Raw genomic sequence first — 18,964 nt, forward strand, 5'->3', positions numbered from 1 at the left:
TTCATAAGCTGTGTCTGTGTATACCTATATAGATGACCTATTACCTAACATGGTTGCGGTTTTGTAGTAATTTATCAACATTTTAATATTCGTAGATGATTCCATTTTCTTCACCAAAATTGGTGTTGAAACTGTATCCCCATATGCCATATATATTCACTAGAAACAGTAACGATGGTGTTCTTAGCAAAAAAAAGAAACAGTAACGATGTATTTATAGAAAATATACATGACCTCGGTCACGAAACCGAGTTTTGAGTAGTTGGATCGGATTGTTCACATTTTATGCATGGTCGACTTCATGCCAACCATTTTATGTATGGTCGACTTCGACTACGTATCGCTATCCGATTAGCGACTATTTAACAATATCACAAATGTGCGTCCCAGAATACACATCGCCAGAAATTGGGTTTGCACGAAACCATTTGCATTTTTTTTTAATTACAATTTCAGCTATAAACAAATATTTTGGATTTATTTCCAAACGTATTAGACCCGTACGAAGTACGGGAATAAAATAGTTTTAAATACATTGAGTTTGTGTTCTTATTTTGATAACGGAAATGCATCGAGTTATTTGCCTCTAAGTAAGATTTTCTGTTTTTCATACATTGGTTGGATTCCTTTTTATGTTACTAAGTTAGTGTGTTATGGAACATAATTAGGGTGTGACTGGTTGTTATACATAGAGGAAAAGAATTGGAAAGAAAAATAATTCTTCTCAATTACTCTATCAATCCTCCAAAAAATTTATTCACCAACAAAATTAATTCTTTTCTTCTCAATTCTTCTACTTTTCAGTAAAAACAACTAAAAACTTCCTCCCATAAATACATAGGATACAAATTTCTTCAACTACTTATTTTTCTTTTCTTCTCATTTCTTCTCTTATTTTTCTTTTCTTTTCTTCTTAAATCACACCAGTCACACCCTTAGTATAACATTTTGACTTTTACGTTTTTTCCTAAATTCATAATGGATTTATCATAGATTTAATACTATATCACCACTACATTGATCTTAAATGTTTTGGAGACAATAAAAATAACATTATCTCTAAATTTTACTTTTGTTGGTGTTGTCGCTTTGATCTTTCTCGGAAAACCGCAACTCGTCTTTGTTATGAAGTTAACTCCATTGAAACTCATCTTGAACGACATTCAGTGCTTAAACGTTTGAAACACATGTTTTTGAACTTTTACTTGCTTCCTCTGTTTTAATTGTCATTCTGTGATGTTGTTCAGGTTTCGCTATGCCGCCTCGTCAGCCAGGAGAATCATCTTCCAATCCTTTGATCGCTTTCCCGTCCACACCATTTTTATGTTGTACGGGATCAGCCTGTAATCGTCCACCTTCAAGAGAGAAACTCAGAAACATAGTTAGATGAGATGAGAGAGATAGGTTATATAGAGACATTGTATAGCAAAGTTAAAGTAATCATCACAGAGATAACGAATGAAAAAAACATAGTTAGATGAGATGAGAGAGATGGGTTAACAATGTACAGCAAGTCACAATCAAGTAATTTGAAAGAAACATAAGTTTGCAAGTGAGATCCTTGAGAAACAGATATGAAAGTTCCATAAGTCACATACTTACTTATCTTACGGAAACAAATCAATTTTGAAATTGCACACTCCTCACATTCTGAACAAATCTTTCAATCAGTCAAATCTTGATTCTCATGATCGGATATTTCAAGTAGGCATTTGATTAACACAAAGATTGAGATTGGAAGTAAAACTCGTTACTTTAATCAAGTTCACCAACTCTTGTATCTCCTGTATGTGGAACAAAGTATAATGTTCCCATTACGTGTCCTGCTAGAAAAGAAAAGTTTAGTAAATATTAGTTGGCTTTTAATAAAAAAATTGATCTCAAAGTATATGTGAGTTTATTCAGCTTACATTGTCTGCAATGGACAAATGCTAGCCATGTACTGTTTTAAAACAATTTGAAGTCATTATCATGCAACAAAAAATAAAATTAATGTGTGAAGTAAGAACTCACCACCAACGTCCAAGACATGAATCTGAGGAGGCTGAGTACGTGAGAGAGCCAGAGACGTAGCAGACTGAGACATATATCTCTGATGCTTCTGCACCGAACAGTTGAGAGAAACACATATATCTCTGATGCTTCTGTACCAATGTACCATACAGAGCAGCCCGCATGAACCGTTGAGAGAAATTAATGATTCAAAATTTCTGAGAGCAAATAAATGAGTTTGAGTTCATCGTGAGTTAAATATATAGAGGATGATGAAACGGTTTCAACGATCTTGAGATCGTGAAAACGTGGTGACGGTGGTGTGGTAGTGGTAACTTGTGCTAGAAAATTTAGGGATTTTTAAGAGAAGGTGCGTGATGTGTTTTATTGTTTATTTGATTTTTTTTTTTAATTTCAAAAATTGTGAAATAGAAACCTATGTGGCATAATTTGATTGGCCAGGTGATTTGTGCTTTATAGTATAAAGTATCAAGAAAATAGGAAAGGAAACAAATCAAAAATAATTAAATAATGACGTGTCATAGCATCATATCCCCATCGCTTCTTCCTCACTGCTCCCAACATTTGCCTCTGATTGCATCATTTTCCTTAAGCTTGAGAAGCTTTCCGATTTCAAATTCCTTTTAATTCACGATGCCTTCTTCGTTCTCCAAGCCGGCTTTAGATCCTTCTTCATCGCCTCCACCGATTTCTCCTTTATCTCAAGACAGCTCGGAGGCTGAGCGCCGGCTTCGGGAAGCGGAGGAGAGGCTACGCGATGCTATGGCGGAGCTTCAACGTAGACAACGCTCCGCGGCGCGTGGATCTCACGCCGAATTATGTGATCACGCTGACGTTTCTTGCGTCGCCAATGCCATCGGGAATTTATGCCAGAGCTTTCTTCTCTCTTATGGTGTTAGAGTTGGGATCGGGATTCTTCTTCGTGCTTTTAAGCTCGCTAGGGGACAGTCTTATTCGTCTCTTCTCGATCTGAAGGTGATGAATTGGGATCGTTTTTTGTGCTTTTGTGGCAATTTCATGGTTTGTGTTTGATAGATAGTGAATTTTGTTGGAGATTTAGAGTCTTACGAGTCTCTGCTTTAGTGTTCCATTTGATACGATTGTTTTGAAATTAGAGCCAATTGGTCATTGACTTGGACATAAAATTCAAGGTGGTTCTAAAATGGTATACGTGATTCACTCACACATGAACAATGGTTGCAGCAACTTGTCTCGGAGAAAGATTTGATAGTTAGGGAGGAAGCATGTCGTATTGGTCTACTTTTTGGTGGCTTTACAGGCTCGTATCATGCCCTTAGATGCTGCTTGAGGAAGTGGAGGAAGAAGGAAACGCCATTGAATTCGTAAGTTTATGGTTTGTCTTATTTCGGCTCGTATCTCCTGTATGCTTGCGCATAGTGCTTGAAAAGTATATTCCTTATTATGACTTTGATTAAGGGTGGAGCAGAGTCTTAGCAGGTTCAGTTGCGGGTTTGTCTATCATGGCTTTAGATGATTCCAACCAGCGGCGCACGCTTGCTCTATACCTCTTGGCTAGATTAGGCCAGGTACATCTAATGGTCATAATATTGTCTGTCGTACGAGTAATATCACCACACAGATGTTTTTTTGGGAGTCTGATCTTCCCTCTTATTATTAGGCGGCTTATAATTCCGCAAAGTCAAAGAACAAGTTCCATCTTTGGGGTAGCCATTGGAGACATGGAGATTCATTACTTTTTTCTCTTGCATGTGCTCAGGTAATTGAGATTCTTCTCTTTTCTTCTTGTTCTAGCTAGTAATGGAAATGGTATAGACGTTGAAGAAAAGTTTTGTGAAACATACATATTCTCTCCAATCTGATTTAGTAGTGATTATGATCAGCAAGCTAATTTTGTTGCAATGAGGTTGGTGCAGGTTATGTATTCCTTTATAATGCGTCCTGAAACCTTGCCAAAGTCATATAGAGAATTTATTCAGAAAACTGGTCCTGTTGCAAGGCCTGTCTACCAGGCTGTAAGAGAATGCTGCAGAGGTGGTCCAATTGATGTAGCCTCCTTATCAGCCTATATTTCTAGTAAAAACGAAGCGAGTGACGTGAAGGTGGAAGAATTTGCTTCCATCATCCCTTGTGCAGCTATTCATCCAAACACTAACTCGTGTCTGGCCCAAAATGCTAACGCAATGTCAGCTACATTCAAGAAAACATTTCCATTATATTACTCCCTGACATTTGTCCCATATGTCGTTCTACACCTACAAAAGGTAAGGCTTTCCTTCAATATTTGCCGTTTCAGTGTTTAGATTCGTATGGTTTATGCATTAGTCAGACATGATATGTATTTTCTGATGCCATCCTACACTTTCAGTTCATGGCTTCTCCTTACCGTACATCTTGGCTTGCAATCAGAGATTCTGTTAGATCGACGTCCTTCTTGTCTGCTTTTGTTGGGATTTTTCAGGTAGCTGGTTTTTACATTTGATTGTGTCCCCTCAATTCATACAATACTCATAGTTTCCTAAAAGCATTCCCAAATGTATTTGCCTTCTTTCCCATTTGCACTAGGCTTTCATATGTGCCCATAGAAAAGTTGCAACCAAGGACCACAAGCTCGTTTATTGGTTTGCGGGTGGTGTAGCAGCCCTCTCAGTTATGCTGGAGAAAAAACCAAGACGATCTGAGCTTGCTCTATATGTTCTTCCTCGAGCAGGAGATTCTCTGTGGGAGATACTTATTAATCGCCACCTTCTTCCCGATATTAAAAATGCTGAGGTACAATACAAATTATTGTTGTATCTAACTTTCTTCCGCTTTTAATAGTGAAACTGATGTTTTATCCAACCAATGGAAACAGGTTGCTTTATTTTGTGGATGTATGGGAGGAATCATGTACTACCTAGAATATGAACCTGATACGATGGCTCCATTTCTGAGGGGACTTATCCGTCGGTTTCTTGCTAGTCAAATAAGCAATCCTAGCAGCAAATACCCTCATAATTCTTCCTATACATACCTCCAGACTCTAGATGCATTGAAGAAACCAAAAACGCAGGAGAGCCGAGAAGGCGAAACTCCGAAAGCCGAAGAAAAGTATAACTTGGAAGCAATTCCTGGTCTTTAGAAGCAGAAGCTGTCTGATACTGTATTAGCACCTGACGTTGAAATTGAACAAACCAAAAAGGACCCTTTAGGGAATCATGATTTTGATTGTGTTTCAGGAAGTTAATGTGAAACTTTCCAGAAAGGAAGGGTTCCTCCACAGAGAAAACTTACGAGATTGAAGTGATTCATAGGATTTAGTTGTCTTTTAAGTGTCTTTTATTTTCTTTCACGTAATAACAACAACTGTCTCTTCTTTATTTCAATGAGAAGTTGCAGAATGGAGAAGATTTATAGGAAGCGAGTCAAGCTTAAAGGCAGAAACCCAGTTGCTTTGATTTGTTCACATCAGTAATCTATTATACTCCTTTTCTTTGGTACACCATTGCTCTTGCTTCTCCCATAACAGTATTCCAATACAATTTCTCAGTACCACCTTTCTGCTTAATTCCTTATTGTTCTTGTCCTTGTTCTTTTGTTATAATGCGTTCCTTATATCCTTGTTTTAACAAACTCACTTAAACGAAACAGTGTGTTGTAAGTTTCATTATGTGAAAATGAAACAGATGGAGATAAGTCAATTCGGCTAAGATATGACTTGGTCTTTCAATTCTCATATCCAAACATTATTATATTACTCAAACTGTTGTCTCTATTGGTCGTAAGGTTTTATGGTCTGCGGGTCACTGACACTTGTAAGCATGTAAGGAATTCTTCATATGCTACGAAGTCAAATGTCAAAGGGAGTTTTGTAATAGAAAATTTCAAACAAAGTCGTGACGGTACACACCTTCATTGTATATTCAACTCGATCTTTTCTCTCTCTCGCTTATGAATCATCACCAAAATGGATGCTTTTGATACTCATTTACCGAAGGAGATCGTCTCTGATCCTCTCTATAACTCCTTTAACCCTAGGAGTGAAGAGTATGTCGTTGCCGGAAAGATTTACTTGGACAAAGACGGTTTTAGCCCGCTTCATGCAGCTGCAGCAGCCGGGCAAGTAGAGACTGTGAGGGCAACTTTGGGGGTTGAAAATAAGCTCTGCCGTCTCAAAGATAGAGATGGTAAGACTCCTCTTCATGTGGCAGCGATGAGAGGGAAAATCGATGTGATCAGAGAGATTGTAGCGAGCTGTGTTGATTGCGTAGAAGACGAGACGGTACAAGGTCAAACTGCTTTGCATCTTGCTGTTCTATACCAAGAGATCGAAGCGGTCATAGCCATTGTTGAGTTGATCACAGAGACAAATCGATTTGATGTTTTGAACAAGAAAGATGAACAGGGCAACACTGCTCTTCATCTTGCGACCTGGAGAAAAAATCGCCAGGTAAGAAGAATTAAGTTGAGGTCGAATAGTTTTCTCCGAGTGGAATCAAACTCTGTTTTTCTTTTGCCTACAGGTGATTGATGTGTTGGTTCAGGCAATACCAGAAGAATCAAGGTCGTTTGAGGTGAATGCTATGAACAAGATGGGTCTATCTGCGATGGATTTGCTGGTTATGTTTCCAAGCGAAGCTGGCGATAGAGAAATCTATGAGAAACTCATCGTGGCTGGAGCTCAGAGAGGTCGAGACATTGGTACCACTAATGTCGAGAGAACCACTTCTACTTCCACATGCCAAGAGAGAGCAAGGGAGTCTCAAAGCCACAAAGAACTTGTTAAGTACTTCACTTTCAAAAAGCACAGAGACTCACCATCAGAAGCACGTAGCGCGTTACTAGTGGTGGCTTCACTAGTCGCCACAGCCACGTTTCAAGCCAGCTTGACTCCACCAGGTGGAACTTGGCAAGATAGCTCAATACCTGCTGTATCCCAGAACACAACGAGTGTGAATACTACAAATCAACAAGCTCATATAGCAGGGCAATCTATCATGGGGACCTTCAATGGAGTTGCTTTCACTTTGTTTGTGTTCTTTAACACAATTGGGTTTTCGGTTTCACTGTCTATGCTCAACATTCTCACCCTCGGGTTCCCATTGCGGTTCCAGCTTCAGATATGTATGATTGCTATGTATTTCTCGCACAACACAACCATGGCCAGCATTGCACCTGATCATGTCAAGCTTTACTGCATTCTCATCACGTCCATCCTTGCTGCTACCACCCCGAGTTTGATGAAGTTGCTCGAGAAGCCTATTGGCATGCTCGGTCAATTCTTGGGCTCCAGGTTACATAAATTTTGCTCCATGATTTCACTTTCATGTAAACGTTTTGTAACATAATAGCAGCCAGTTCAATATCTACCTTCTTCCAATCACAATGACCTGTTGTTGCATTGTACAGAAATCACCATTGTTATTACGAGTGATGTTATGATTTATGAAGGCATTTCTTATAAGAGTTATGAAGACATATAATGTGGAACACCTAAGATCACAGATCAACTCATGCTTCTATGTCGTTACAAATGCATACCTGATAGGTCAGCAAACACAGAAATTTGGGATTTTCTTATTCATCTGGGAGTTTACATATTTTGTGTGTTTTGTTTCCTATCTTACACTCAATCCCACCAAACTTAGAGGTGAAGATACGATTCTGAACGCAACCACCAGCTCTAAGCTTCCTCAGTTCCGCGTCAACAGCTCCCTTTAGGGAAGTTCTAATATCACCCAACGCCCAGACCAAGGATATATGTGGCCGCGGATCCTATAGGAAAATTGAAGCAATGGGTTAAGTGTTGGTGACAGTGACATTTGTTATATACTATCAAGCTTTTATACAGAAAAGCCATTAGACCTTGTAGAACTCTGGCAGATTGTGGAGCTTGTAAACTTCATTAACAGCATCAATTTGCTTACTTATCTGAATTAAGGATATGATAATCAATACAATATCTAACACAAGGTACCGAGTATGCAAAAAGCCAACATTCAAGGTAACTCTTGTTGTACAACATACCTCGGATAGTCCTGAAGTGGTGATTTCCAAAGAAAGGAAAGAGCGAGTACAATCGTCATTCACAAAGACTTCCCACTTATTAAAATCGATTGCATATCTGTCCAAGCACAGAACAGAAAACAATTCAGAAAGCACATCCTAATTGGTTCATATTGTAAACAAGAAATGATCTAACCTCTTCTGTAATTGAAGCTTTTGCCGAAGCATAGAAACCACCGAGTTAATCTGATGAACACGTAGAGGAACACTTCTTCCTAAGCTAATGTGGAACTCTCTCCCCAAGGCACGCTCAAACTTCTGATCATCCTTGCATAGAATGCTGAGTGGCACATCAGCCTCCACCAAATGAAGATGAGGAACAACTGATGCAACCCTCTTTAAGAAACAAACAATCTCCTTCTTCGGCAGTGGAGGTATAGAAACTAAAACCCAAAAACAAAATAAACACTTCAACAATACATTCTCAAACACATACTTATCCTCTTACACTAAACAACCACCCCACTTCAGAATTCAAAAACCTCAGAAACATGAACGATGGAGAAGCTCAAATTCTGAGAGAGATTACCAGGTATGTACACGTGCAACGCGTAATTTCCATCGACGTGAGGAAAGTTTCTTACACGAACTCCAGGCTCTGTGGAGTCAAGCGAACCTTCAAGTTCAGACCAAATCATAAGTAAGTGATGAGTGTAAGAATTAGATTGAGGAACAATGATAGAGACAATTCATGAGCATCATCACCTGTGGATACAATGGAATCGAGAAGCGCAAGCGGCGGAGGAGGCAAGGAAATCGAATCCTTCTCTTGCTTCCTAGCCGTTGATTTCTCGCTGGAGTTTTCAGTAATGGTACCAGCCGGAGAAAGATCATCGGTATCGGAGTCCGACGAAGAGTCGCCGTAGGACGCTCTCAATGCTTCCATCGCCGGTCAATTAAAAAAAAAACAAACAGAGAAATTATTTAAACCAGATTTTGATTTCAAGCATGAACCAGATTAAACCAAAATGATTCTAAACGAACCAAATTAAATTAGACCAATTTAAACCGAACCATCCGCGAAAACAAAGCAGCGGAATTCGGAACGGGCCGAAAATGGGCCTTCACCGAAGATCAAGCAAAACCCTAATTACGTTCCCTATAAATTAGACACCAATCGCCGGTGGAATCATTATCAATTGCGTCTAGGGTTCTCTTCTTCTGTACTCAATCTTTGTCTTTATCGTTTCTTTGGTTTTTTGATTGATAGTTTTTAAGTTTCGCGATGTAACTCTCTAATGGAGAGTAAGAGAGAGTATGGCGGTGATGACTCGGAAATTTCAAGCTCAACAGACCGGAATTAAGCGTTTCTTCCATTATTGGTTGATTCGTTTCTGTGTCGATACCCCCGCTGATCTGAGCCTTCCTCTCTTTCTTTCCCCTTAATTCTGTTTTGATTTCGTTTTCTAATCTGAAATTTTCTCTAGCAACCGATTTTTGCTTTTTATTTTTAAAATTGATTTTGAAATCGTGTTTACGGATTTTGATGATGATTTTGGAGATAACGATGAGGATATACAGCTCCCTCTTCTGATTAAGCTGAAGAGAATTGCTGGCAGAATCGAACCTAAATCACTAGCCACTACTGAGTTATCTCCTTAATCCTCGTAATTGGTTTTGAATATTTTGATCAGGAATAGGCCAGTTAGATGGTTGATAATGATGAAGCAAAATTAATCTAATCCAACACTTGATCTGAGAGATACTTTGTGTATCTCAAAGTGAAGTTACACCAGTTAGCTTCTGAATCTAATTTTGTTCAATTATCTGATTTGCCAGATTCTAGTTTACTGGCAACTACCAACGTAGCTATAATCGATTTTTGCGAGATTTTCAATCGACAGAAAGATTAAATCATTAAAATTGTTTGCATGAAGTAACTACAAAATCACTGCTAATTATCGAAATCTCAAGTCGTCTTAATGTCTAAAACTAATATAATCCAAAGTTAACGATCTCTATATATGACCCAAAGAGCATGCGGTTTGAAACGTCTAACGCTGAATGTAATTGTAGTTATTAAGGTTCCCGTTATGGCCAAGATAAAATACATATGACTTAGATTTTGGGACCAATGAGAGCGTAATTTGTGGAAACAACCACAAGGAAGCCAATATGATTGCAAAAGGGTAATAACCATGACTCATGGAAAGTAAGAAAAAACCAAAACGACAATGTTCTTTACTGTTCTAAAAGAAAGATTATGGTAGCTTCCGTAAGTAACAGTTGTAACTAAATAACAAGATCCCGTTCTTGATATTTTATATGGCGATAATGGAAGAAAGAAAGAAACCAGTGAAGTCAAAGATTATTATTTTTGGTTGTTTTTTTCAGAAAAACTGGAAAAAAGTCATTATCTTTTATGTCCCCCGAATTATTAGTTTTATAGACAAATAAAAAGAAAATAGCAAAGGAGTTTGTTCCCAGGAAGTCGGTATCTCTCTATCGAAGCCGACTTGACGATTCCTTACTTGCACGTTACACATTTTTTGTGTGTTTGTTTCCTTCCGTTTCCTTCTCTGGCAAGTCTGCTTCGTACGTGCTCTCTTCATTTCCACTTCACACTTTCTACTTTTTTACCAAATCTTATCCTCCAATTCGACTTGAACAAATTGGGTGTTTGGAGCAGCGTTGCTGCTGTAATTGGATCTGATCCGATCGAATTCGATTGTAATTTGGATCCCATGGAGGAGGAGAACGGTGTTTGCAAGGCGGAATCTGTCGATGGGAGCCTTGATGTTTGGAATTGTCAGAATTCCGATTCTTCTTCCGCTGATCACCTTGTCGTTATGGTCCATGGGATTTTAGGAAGGTAAACAAACTTTCATGGACTTTGTTAGATAGAGATTGTTCTGTTTTACTTTATATATATTTTTGCAATTCGCTCACAAGCAATTTGGTTCTGCAGTACGGATGATTGGAAGTTTGGAGCTGAGCAATTCGTCAAAAAGCTGCCTGACAAAGTCTTTGTTCACTGTAAGTAATCCTTGCTTCTCATTTAGTGATGATTTTAGAAAGTTGCAAATTGGAAATTTGTTTCCTTTTTCATATATAAACTTAGTTAGTAGTGGACCCTGTTTCTAATCTTTCAGCTATTGATTACGTTCTTTTATTCCATTTCTTGCTCCTATTGGGTCTGTGTCGCTGGCAATTATCGTTAAACTGTAATGTTGATGCTTGGTGAGACTTATATTATTAAATGCTCCAAGATTCTTAGTGATCTTGCCGTTTTTTAAGCAGGTAGTGAAAAGAATGTGTCTGCGCTTACTCTAGATGGTGTGGATGTAATGGGTGAGCGTCTAGCAGCTGAGGTAAGGCGTCATATATATGTCCTCTTTCATTTACATTTTGTTAAGTTAATTAGACTCTGTTTGATTTAACGAAATGCATGTCAGGTTCTTGATATTATTCAAAGAAAACCAAATATCCGTAAAATCTCCTTTGTTGCACATTCTTTGGGTGGGCTTGCAGCAAGATATGCAATTGGGAAATTGTACAAGCCTGCTAATCAGAAAGATGTGAAAGACTCGTTAGCGGATAGTAGTGAAGGGCCTCCCAAAGGCACAATATGTGGACTTGAGGCTATGAACTTTATTACTGTAGCTACACCACATTTGGGTTCAATGGGTAATAAACAGGTAACTTTACTTATGTAGTGATTTGTTTCATCTTTACAAATTGTTTGAAACAAATTTTCTTCTACAAATTTCTTTGCATAACATGATTCTGGTGAATGTAAATAAACAAACAAACAAAATAAAGATGACTCATTTGTTAACTTAAATGAAGCTATATATTAAACTTGGCACTATGTTTGTTCAGCTTTCCACCAACGTAATGTATATAAGATATGACTGATGTACTTGCTTTCTTGAACCATGGAAATCTGTTTGCATGATTGAATTAACATTTCACTTATGTCGGAATGTTATTCTCATAAGATTCAGAACAAGTTGTTATTTTCTTCCAGGTACCGTTTCTCTTTGGTTTTTCTTCCATTGAGAAAGTTGCAGGTCTCATTATCCACTGGATATTTAAAAGAACCGGCCGTCACCTTTTCTTGAAAGATGAAGAAGAGGGAAAACCACCCTTGCTTCGACGCATGGTGGAAGATACTGATGATTGTCATTTCATGTATGCCAGTCTATTCCCCATTTGTCACAAGTAAGTTCACCTAACCATGTCTCGAAGATTTTCTCACTAGAAAACATTTTCATCAATTGCAGATCTGCACTGCGAGCCTTCAAAAGGCGGGTGGCTTATTCAAATGTGGGCCACGATCGTATCCTTTATGTGTGTTACTTATAGTAGTGTCCTTTTTAGCATCAGACATTACATTTTTTCCTTCACTAGATCTGAATAGACGTTGTTGGCTGGAAGACGGCATCTATCAGACGTGACAGTGAATTGCCTAAGGTATCTGACTTTGATTGGATAACTTGATTTGGTTCAGGATTATGATATAATGGGTCTCTTTTATAATTGAATTACTTCTTGTTTACCAGTGGGAAGATTCTCTGAATGAGAAGTATCCTCACATTGTTTACGAAGAACTCTGCAAGGCATGTGATGCTGAGGACATACCAGAAGGCGAGAATCATTCAGATGACATAGAAGGTTAGCTTGTACCTGATGCACTGACCGTTTAGGCATTTATCAGTGATTTTGTAGAACTTATTGTTCACTTCTCTTATTTCTATTTCTAGTTGCTATGCTTTAGATCTCATTAGCTGGTAACAGAAGTGTTCAGTACAAACAATTCATATGTTGGACTACCATATGTAGTGCTTCTGCTCTCTTATTCATGTACAACATGATGTATTTAATAACGTAGTGCCTTGTCAATTTTGCAGAAGAAATGATCAAAGGCCTCTCCACAGTCTCATGGGAAAAAGTTGATGTTAGCTTTCACAGTAGCAGGCAGAGGTTTGCTGCCCATAGTGTTATACAGGTCTCTCACTCTCACCTGCCATCCCTCATCTGTAACATTTGTTTATCCTCACTCCTAAGGCTTTTTAATTGCATCTTCTCTTGATAGTTATCTTTCTGTTGTTATATAAGCTTGAACGATAACATAGTGTTCATTCATTTTGATAGGATTAATCTCCACATACTTTCTAGTAAAAATATGAAGTCTAATATCTGTGTTATGCCGTTTACAGGTTAAAAATGAAGATATGCATATAGAAGGAGCAGATGTCATAGAGCATATTATCGATCATTTCCATGCTTAAATCAGTAAACTTTTCATCACCCAAGAGTCTGGGACACGATAATTAAGGACTCAAGTTTCTTATAGTAAAGCAACATTTTCCACTGGACGTTTATATGTCACGTAGTTGTTTACACTATAAAATCAGCTCATTTTCTCTGTAATTGCACAGGTAGCAAGATGTTGATTATGACCAATGTATTTGATACTTGGTATTAGCAGCAAAGCAAATCTTGTTCAATTCAATTGTATCATGTATTCACATATATTTTGCAATGGAAAGTATAAAATAGCGTACTTTAAATGAAAGCTTTGTGCCTATATATTTGTTTACTTAGAAGAATTCCTACCTACTGAGTTGGTGGTTGTTTCTTTGATTTGATGACTTGAAATAGTCTAGATAATCTTGTCATGTTGTATGATGTGAATATGTCACGACAAATAGTCTAGATAATCTTGAATGTGTCTTTGAAAGCTGAAGCTTTGGTGGAGACTGGAATATGTTACCTTTTTCTTATATCGTATTGAATTCTGTGTCTTGGGCATTCCGTATCTCTTTAGTGTGGACATTGATACTGGCAAAGACAGGTTTGTTGGTTTAAGACCTCCCTAGGTTGTTGCCTTGTTGTCGTGTGTACTTTAGTTGAATGCCTGTCTTCAGTATAACTTGTGTGTGTGTGTGTGTGTGAAATTTCTACTTCAGATGTCCAACAGAGAAGGAGAGGATTTGGGATCTGAAATGGAACTCTGACTTTGATCGAAGTTCCACTTAGTTTGATGTTGTGGAGCATATTTTCATCTTAGTTAAAAATGGTCCAATTTATTGTTAGAATGAACATTTCGGTAGGTTCAAAGTAGTTTTGTTGTCTCTGTAGGACCCTTTCTCAGCCATGGAATTGTCTGTGTATAGTTAATTTATGTATTGTACATGATCAGCTCTTCCAAAATGTAGATATCTTATCTTTTGCTTCTCTTGAAGGTAGGTCCAGCTTCTCTTGGAGTCGGTTTGTAAGAATTTAGTTCACCATCATTCAACAACCAATGGGTCTCGTTATCAAACTATATGTTGCCATCTACTTTAATACCTGATGAGATTTTTTGTTCTATGGTGAAATTTATAAGGTTGAATCAAAGTGCATCTGTTTATGGGTGTCTGCACTATTAAATGGCGACCACCATATTGTTCGAAGGGTTCATTAGCACGGTCTTGTAAGTATGAGCTTCCTCTTTGTTCTATAAGAAAATAATCATCCTCTTGAGCTCGTTTAAGGAACGGTGGAAAGAATTGCACTTAAGAAGAATGAATGAATGAATATAGCAAAGCATTTTTTACAATCAGCTAATCTAGAAGCTTTGAACACAACCACCCTTAAGATTTGTAAGTTCTTATTTAAAATCATCTTCTCGGTGCTTTACTTGTAGATGATATATACACCAACGGTTTTTATGTCACCTAATGTTTGATCCTCAGAAGCTTACGTAACCACGAGTTGAGAGTGTCCAAGAGCTGGATAAGGGGATAACAGAGCAACGGAGAATATTCTCATCTCTTTACTGTCTTCTCCGTCCCAAAACCCCATCCAACTTGACGGTGTTAACGGGCAAGCCTCAGCCTGAGCCTGAATTTCTGCCTCTTCCCTCTTCACAGCTTTATGGCTACACAGGTTACTTCCATGGCTTTCATCCCCCGTTACTTGTCTCTTCCTCTTTGCTTTTAAAGAGACAGTCTTGTTGTTGTCTCCATAGTCCTTGTGCTTGCCTGCTTCAAGGGGAAAGTTAAGAATGGCTTTGTTTCCTCGTAGTTTAAAAGCAGCGTTGTCGTAACCTCTTGCAGCTTCCATGGCTGTGTCAAAAGTCCCTAACCAGATACGAACACCTTTCTTGTTTGGGTCTCTGATCTCAGCCGCATACTTACCCCACGGTCTTCTCCTGACGCCTCTGTAATGCCTCAGGTCATCCTCTTGAGCCACTGGTGCAGGAACTGCTATAGTGGCAAGAGGTGGCTTGCGTTGGCTTAGAGTTGAAGTGGTGCAGTGGTGGATGGTGGAGACAAAGGTGTCTAAGGAAGGGAAATCGGTAAGAAGGTGTTGGGTTATGAGATTCAAAGCTGATTGGTCTTGTTCTAGTTGATGTGAAGAAGCCATAGATGATACTGGAGCCTTTTTCTATCTGATTGTTGTTTTGATTGTGGGTTTTGGTTTTTGAGATTGGAGGGTTATATAAAAATGGAAAGTGAGAGGTTTTTGAGATTAGCTTCTTTGGTTGGAGAGAGGAAGGATCCTTTTCAATTATTTTGACTTGTTTTCTACTGTTGTTTTGGAGTGTGGCAAGTGGACTTTAAATATTAGTATAAGTTTAAGACAAGAAAGGAGGGATTTTGTGGATTTGTCTCTATTTCCAGGCTTCTTCATATCCGAGACACATTTTAAAAATGGTTTTTATTACAGAAATTTGAAACAAAAATTGACACTTTTTAAAAATTTTATGGGTACAAGTTTATGTCTGCTTGCCTGTTTTAGACAATTTCTCGACGGTGTAGGATTCTCGTTTTTGGTTCACTGTGGATTATATGATTAGGTGGTTGGAATTTCTCTTTTGGCCGCACTGTTTCTATCTTTTTGAAAATAATTGGGTTACTTGATTTATGTTTCTTTCACGGCTAAGCGATGAAGTTTTTCCTTCTGGTTGTTTCCTTTGATTTGGTGACTTGAAATAGTTAAGGTAATCTTGTCATGTTGTAAGATGTAAAAATGTTACGAGTTACGACCTTAGCATCAAGTACATCTGGAAGCAGAAGTCTCGTGGAGTGGGTAACAAAGGAATGTCTTAGGTTTGTTTCAACATACTGAATTCTCTGTGTCTACTTTGTAACCTCATGAAAGTTTTTGTCTATGGTGAAATTTATAGGGTTGAAGAAAAGTACATATGTTTGTGGGTGTCTGCACTATTATATTAGACAGCGACCAAAGTCTTGGAGGCAATCGTTTTGCTTGAAGGGCTCATTAGTAGGTCTTGTAAGTTCAAACTTCTTCTTTGTGCTCGTTTAAGGAAGGGTAGAAAGAATTGCATTTAAGATGAATCAATGAATATAGGGAAACAATTTTTACAATCAGCTAATCTAGAAGCTTTCAACACAATCCAAAGTTGCTAATGTCACCTAATGTTGGAATGTTCCCAGTTTGACTCTCAGAAGCTTACATAACCACGAGGTGGGAGTGTCCAAGAGATAGATAAGGAGATAATGGAGGCACGGAGAATATCCCCATCTCTTTACTGTCTGCTCCGTCCCAAAACCCCATCCAACTTGACGGCGTTAATGGACAAGCATCAGTCTGAGCCTGAGCCTGAGCCTGAGCCTGAGTTTCTTCCCTCTTCACAGCTTTATGGCTGCTTAGGTGGCTTACATCCTCCGTTACTTGTCTTTTCCTCTTTGCTTTCAAAGACACAGTCTTGTTATTGTCTCCTAAGTCCTCGTGCTTTCCTGCTTCGAGTGGAAAGTTAAGAATGGCTTTGCTTCCACGTAGTTTAAAAGCAGCCTTGTCATAACCCCTTGCAGCTTCCATGGCTGTGTCAAAAGTCCCTAACCAGACACGAACACCTTTCCTGTTTGGGTCTCTGATCTCAGCCGCATACTTGCCCCAAGGTCTTCGCCTCACGCCTCTGTAATGCCTTTGATCATCCTCTTGAGCCACTGGTCCAGTAGTAGGAACTGCTATAGTGGCAAGAGGTGGCTTGCGTTGGCTTAGAGTTGAGGTGGTGCAGTGGTGGATGGTGGAGACAAAGGTCTCTAAGGAAGGGAAATCGGTAAGAAGGTGTTGGGTTATGAGATCTAAAGCTGATTGGTCTTGTTCTTGTTGTTGTTGATTTGAAGAAGCCATAGATGAATGATATAGGAGTCTTCTTCGTGTTTGTGTTTGTGATTGTGGTTTTGATTATGGATTTTGTTTTTTGAGATTGGAGGTTATATATAAAAGTGGGAGTGAGAGGTTTCGTGGTTAGCTTCTTGGGTTGGAGAGAGGAAGGATCCTTTTCAATTGTTTTGACTTGTTTAGTTCCATTGTTGCTTTGGAGTGTGGCAAGTGGACTACTCTAGTCTCTATAACTTATTATTTTAAGATAAGGAACGATTCGTGGCTCTGTCTTTTTCTTGTGAGGGTCCATCATCAAAGCTAGTGCCTACTTCCAGGCTTCTTCATATCCCAGACACAAATTAAAAAGGGATTTTTGTCAATAGTGGCATAAAAAAGAGTTTTAGTTTTTCGAAGTGCCATTATGAAAAACTCCTTTTGCAAATAGGTCATTGTTGTACGTTGTGGCACATGTAAAATACATTCTTGTCCTTGTAGACAGCAAAAGATATGTGAGCCTTTATACAAAGAGGGTTACGATTTGCACAAGACTTCATCTCTTTCTCTACTGCTCTCTTTTCCCTAGCCCACCAAATTCTCTCTTGTTTCCACCACCAGCAGCTCTTGTCCTCCACTTTCATTATTCACGTCCATTAGATTTTCCTCTAAATTTGTTTGTCTCTCATTTTCTTCTTCTTATGCTTTTTCGTCCACCAGTTTCTTATACGGATCCCAATCCACATGATATGTCCATTGGTCATAATCATATGATGGTTCCTCCTCTTTCTCTACTCCAACCTTATAATACTCATAACTCCCATTGTCGCCTCCCTAGTCCACCTTCTTCCCCTTGTCTACCATAATTGGTCCATCTCCTTAAGTATCTTCGTCTAATTTCATTAGTTTAGTCTACAGGATATGGCAAAATGATGTTTTTAGAGGACAAATCTGGATAATCGATGGACAACAAGATTGATAGATCTAAGAACAATTTCGGGACCAAAACAAACTGACAAACAATTGCCAATGATCAAGAGTTACCTTTTGCTTGGATCTGTAAATCGTGGACGAATATTATGTTTAGAGAAAGAGATACATAAATTTGAATTAATTCCTTGGGTTACCAATGCAACTCTGGCAGAATTAAATGCTCAGCCGAGCAGTCAAACCATCGTTTCCAGCAGGCCATATGGAGGGCATTTCCGTCTTTCTTTGTTGCAAAAATGGCCTTCCCCATAACAAGTTTTTTAAATGGCGTTCCGAAAAATGAAAGTCTAAAAGATGGCAAAATCGTTAAAAATTTCAATTAAAAATGGTTTTATTTTTTTTAAGAGAAATAAAAGAAAAATTGACACTTTTTTCGTACTTTTTGGGTAAAGGTAAGTTGACACAAATAAAGTTGTATTTTGGAAAAGGTTGATGCACTAATGTGTATATGTCCACAGTCCACTTGCCTATGTTAGACACCAAATTTATGTCTCTATGCAAGTCGTTTATTTGGAAGGATTATCCCTCTGTTCTTATAACCTCCTTCATTTCTTCCTCGCTTGGATCATAAAATGGCATTTTGAACGAATTTACCTTTGACACACTTACAAGACCCTATGTAAATACATAAATAACAGAAAGATCAAAATTTTCTAACCCTCTGTTGATACCTCAGAGACTAGGTCGTGGAAAGAACCAGATAACAATATATTACAACATTCCCTGTACAAATGAATAAATGATCATCAATAGGGTTTTAGTTTCTTTCCATTAATGTGAGAACCATACGTCCACAAGACCATATCTTCAGAACGTATTTTGAAAAATGTCGTAAAATCTCTTTGGATTTATTACAGTTAAACTTGAACTTGTATTCACT

At 38.3% G+C, this 18,964-nt stretch overlaps 6 protein-coding genes and 1 long non-coding RNA gene across 9 annotated transcripts; 3 read left to right on the forward strand and 4 right to left on the reverse strand.

Moving 5' to 3' along the window:
• Window positions 1–970: 970 nt before the first annotated feature.
• On the reverse strand, window positions 971–2,364 carry LOC110229108. Its single transcript, XR_002332548.1, has 3 exons — window positions 1,911–2,364; window positions 1,603–1,823; window positions 971–1,355 (listed from the first exon to the last, which is right to left on the reverse strand). It is a non-coding gene; the product is annotated as an uncharacterized LOC110229108 (long non-coding RNA).
• Window positions 2,365–2,534: 170 nt separating this feature from the next.
• LOC9301919 lies at window positions 2,535–5,471 on the forward strand. Its single transcript, XM_002864053.2, has 8 exons — window positions 2,535–2,988; window positions 3,217–3,356; window positions 3,461–3,560; window positions 3,653–3,751; window positions 3,909–4,256; window positions 4,361–4,453; window positions 4,558–4,764; window positions 4,847–5,471. Exons 1-8 carry the CDS (start codon window positions 2,647–2,649, stop codon window positions 5,111–5,113), a joined length of 1,596 nt encoding a protein of 531 aa, XP_002864099.1. The 5' UTR covers window positions 2,535–2,646; the 3' UTR covers window positions 5,114–5,471.
• A 159-nt stretch (window positions 5,472–5,630) lies between these two features.
• LOC110227520 (ankyrin repeat-containing protein BDA1) lies at window positions 5,631–7,485 on the forward strand. The gene is made up of 2 exons (XM_021021912.1): window positions 5,631–6,421; window positions 6,495–7,485. The coding sequence occupies exons 1-2, from the start codon at window positions 5,939–5,941 to the stop codon at window positions 7,317–7,319; spliced, it is 1,308 nt and encodes a 435-aa protein (XP_020877571.1). The 5' UTR covers window positions 5,631–5,938; the 3' UTR covers window positions 7,320–7,485.
• Window positions 7,457–8,980, reverse strand: LOC9300176 (U6 snRNA phosphodiesterase). Of its 2 annotated transcripts, none has more exons than XM_002865799.2 (6): window positions 8,743–8,980; window positions 8,567–8,653; window positions 8,174–8,420; window positions 7,999–8,095; window positions 7,837–7,902; window positions 7,457–7,746 (listed from the first exon to the last, which is right to left on the reverse strand). In XM_002865799.2, exons 1-6 carry the CDS (start codon window positions 8,921–8,923, stop codon window positions 7,549–7,551), a joined length of 876 nt encoding a protein of 291 aa, XP_002865845.2. In that variant the 5' UTR covers window positions 8,924–8,980; the 3' UTR covers window positions 7,457–7,548. The 2 variants fall into 2 exon arrangements, with proteins under 2 accessions (XP_002865845.2, XP_020877591.1); XM_021021932.1 differs by having other exon boundaries at window positions 7,689–7,746; window positions 7,837–7,897; window positions 7,995–8,095; window positions 8,743–8,961.
• A 1,419-nt stretch (window positions 8,981–10,399) lies between these two features.
• LOC9301920 (putative lipase YOR059C) lies at window positions 10,400–13,558 on the forward strand. Its single transcript, XM_021021919.1, has 11 exons — window positions 10,400–10,572; window positions 10,667–10,849; window positions 10,946–11,013; window positions 11,278–11,348; window positions 11,433–11,675; window positions 12,008–12,171; window positions 12,264–12,319; window positions 12,401–12,453; window positions 12,543–12,654; window positions 12,891–12,988; window positions 13,200–13,558. The coding sequence occupies exons 2-11, from the start codon at window positions 10,722–10,724 to the stop codon at window positions 13,269–13,271; spliced, it is 1,065 nt and encodes a 354-aa protein (XP_020877578.1). The 5' UTR covers window positions 10,400–10,572; window positions 10,667–10,721; the 3' UTR covers window positions 13,272–13,558.
• Window positions 13,559–14,540: 982 nt separating this feature from the next.
• Window positions 14,541–16,135, reverse strand: LOC110227528 (ethylene-responsive transcription factor ERF105-like). 2 transcript variants are annotated; one of them, XM_021021948.1, is made up of 2 exons: window positions 15,075–16,135; window positions 14,541–15,008 (listed from the first exon to the last, which is right to left on the reverse strand). In XM_021021948.1, the coding sequence occupies exons 1-2, from the start codon at window positions 15,391–15,393 to the stop codon at window positions 14,725–14,727; spliced, it is 603 nt and encodes a 200-aa protein (XP_020877607.1). In that variant the 5' UTR covers window positions 15,394–16,135; the 3' UTR covers window positions 14,541–14,724. The 2 variants fall into 2 exon arrangements, with proteins under 2 accessions (XP_020877607.1, XP_020877600.1); XM_021021941.1 differs by having other exon boundaries at window positions 14,541–16,135.
• A 162-nt stretch (window positions 16,136–16,297) lies between these two features.
• LOC9300177 (ethylene-responsive transcription factor ERF105) lies at window positions 16,298–17,432 on the reverse strand. Its single transcript, XM_021021936.1, has one exon. The coding sequence runs from the start codon at window positions 17,125–17,127 to the stop codon at window positions 16,444–16,446; it is 684 nt and encodes a 227-aa protein (XP_020877595.1). The 5' UTR covers window positions 17,128–17,432; the 3' UTR covers window positions 16,298–16,443.
• Window positions 17,433–18,964: the final 1,532 nt, after the last annotated feature.

The sequence above is a fragment of the Arabidopsis lyrata genome, assembly GCF_000004255.2.
Source record: "Arabidopsis lyrata subsp. lyrata unplaced genomic scaffold ARALYscaffold_8, whole genome shotgun sequence".
Lineage (NCBI taxonomy): Eukaryota > Viridiplantae > Streptophyta > Magnoliopsida > Brassicales > Brassicaceae > Arabidopsis > Arabidopsis lyrata.

What these genes read in the sequence shown, in the direction of transcription:
- LOC9301919 (XM_002864053.2), top strand. Translation starts at nt 2,647, where the DNA reads ATGCCTTCTTCGTTCTCCAAGCCGGCTTTAGATCCTTCTTCATCGCCT. An exon ending in CGTCTCTTCTCGATCTGAAG is followed by an intron (nt 2,989 to 3,216) that starts GTGATGAATTGG and finishes CAATGGTTGCAG; the next exon opens with CAACTTGTCTCGGAGAAAGA. An exon ending in AAGGAAACGCCATTGAATTC is followed by an intron (nt 3,357 to 3,460) that starts GTAAGTTTATGG and finishes AGGGTGGAGCAG; the next exon opens with AGTCTTAGCAGGTTCAGTTG.
- LOC110227520 (XM_021021912.1), top strand. Translation starts at nt 5,939, where the DNA reads ATGGATGCTTTTGATACTCATTTACCGAAGGAGATCGTCTCTGATCCT. An exon ending in CCTGGAGAAAAAATCGCCAG is followed by an intron (nt 6,422 to 6,494) that starts GTAAGAAGAATT and finishes TTTTGCCTACAG; the next exon opens with GTGATTGATGTGTTGGTTCA.
- LOC9300176 (XM_002865799.2), bottom strand. Translation starts at nt 8,923, where the DNA reads ATGGAAGCATTGAGAGCGTCCTACGGCGACTCTTCGTCGGACTCCGAT. An exon ending in AAGCTTCAATTACAGAAGAG is followed by an intron (nt 8,096 to 8,173) that starts GTTAGATCATTT and finishes GTGCTTGGACAG; the next exon opens with ATATGCAATCGATTTTAATA. An exon ending in CCACTTCAGGACTATCCGAG is followed by an intron (nt 7,903 to 7,998) that starts GTATGTTGTACA and finishes TCCTTAATTCAG; the next exon opens with ATAAGTAAGCAAATTGATGC.
- LOC9301920 (XM_021021919.1), top strand. Translation starts at nt 10,722, where the DNA reads ATGGAGGAGGAGAACGGTGTTTGCAAGGCGGAATCTGTCGATGGGAGC. An exon ending in GTCCATGGGATTTTAGGAAG is followed by an intron (nt 10,850 to 10,945) that starts GTAAACAAACTT and finishes TTGGTTCTGCAG; the next exon opens with TACGGATGATTGGAAGTTTG. An exon ending in TCATTCAGATGACATAGAAG is followed by an intron (nt 12,655 to 12,890) that starts GTTAGCTTGTAC and finishes TCAATTTTGCAG; the next exon opens with AAGAAATGATCAAAGGCCTC.
- LOC110227528 (XM_021021941.1), bottom strand. Translation starts at nt 15,393, where the DNA reads ATGGCTTCTTCACATCAACTAGAACAAGACCAATCAGCTTTGAATCTC.
- LOC9300177 (XM_021021936.1), bottom strand. Translation starts at nt 17,127, where the DNA reads ATGGCTTCTTCAAATCAACAACAACAAGAACAAGACCAATCAGCTTTA.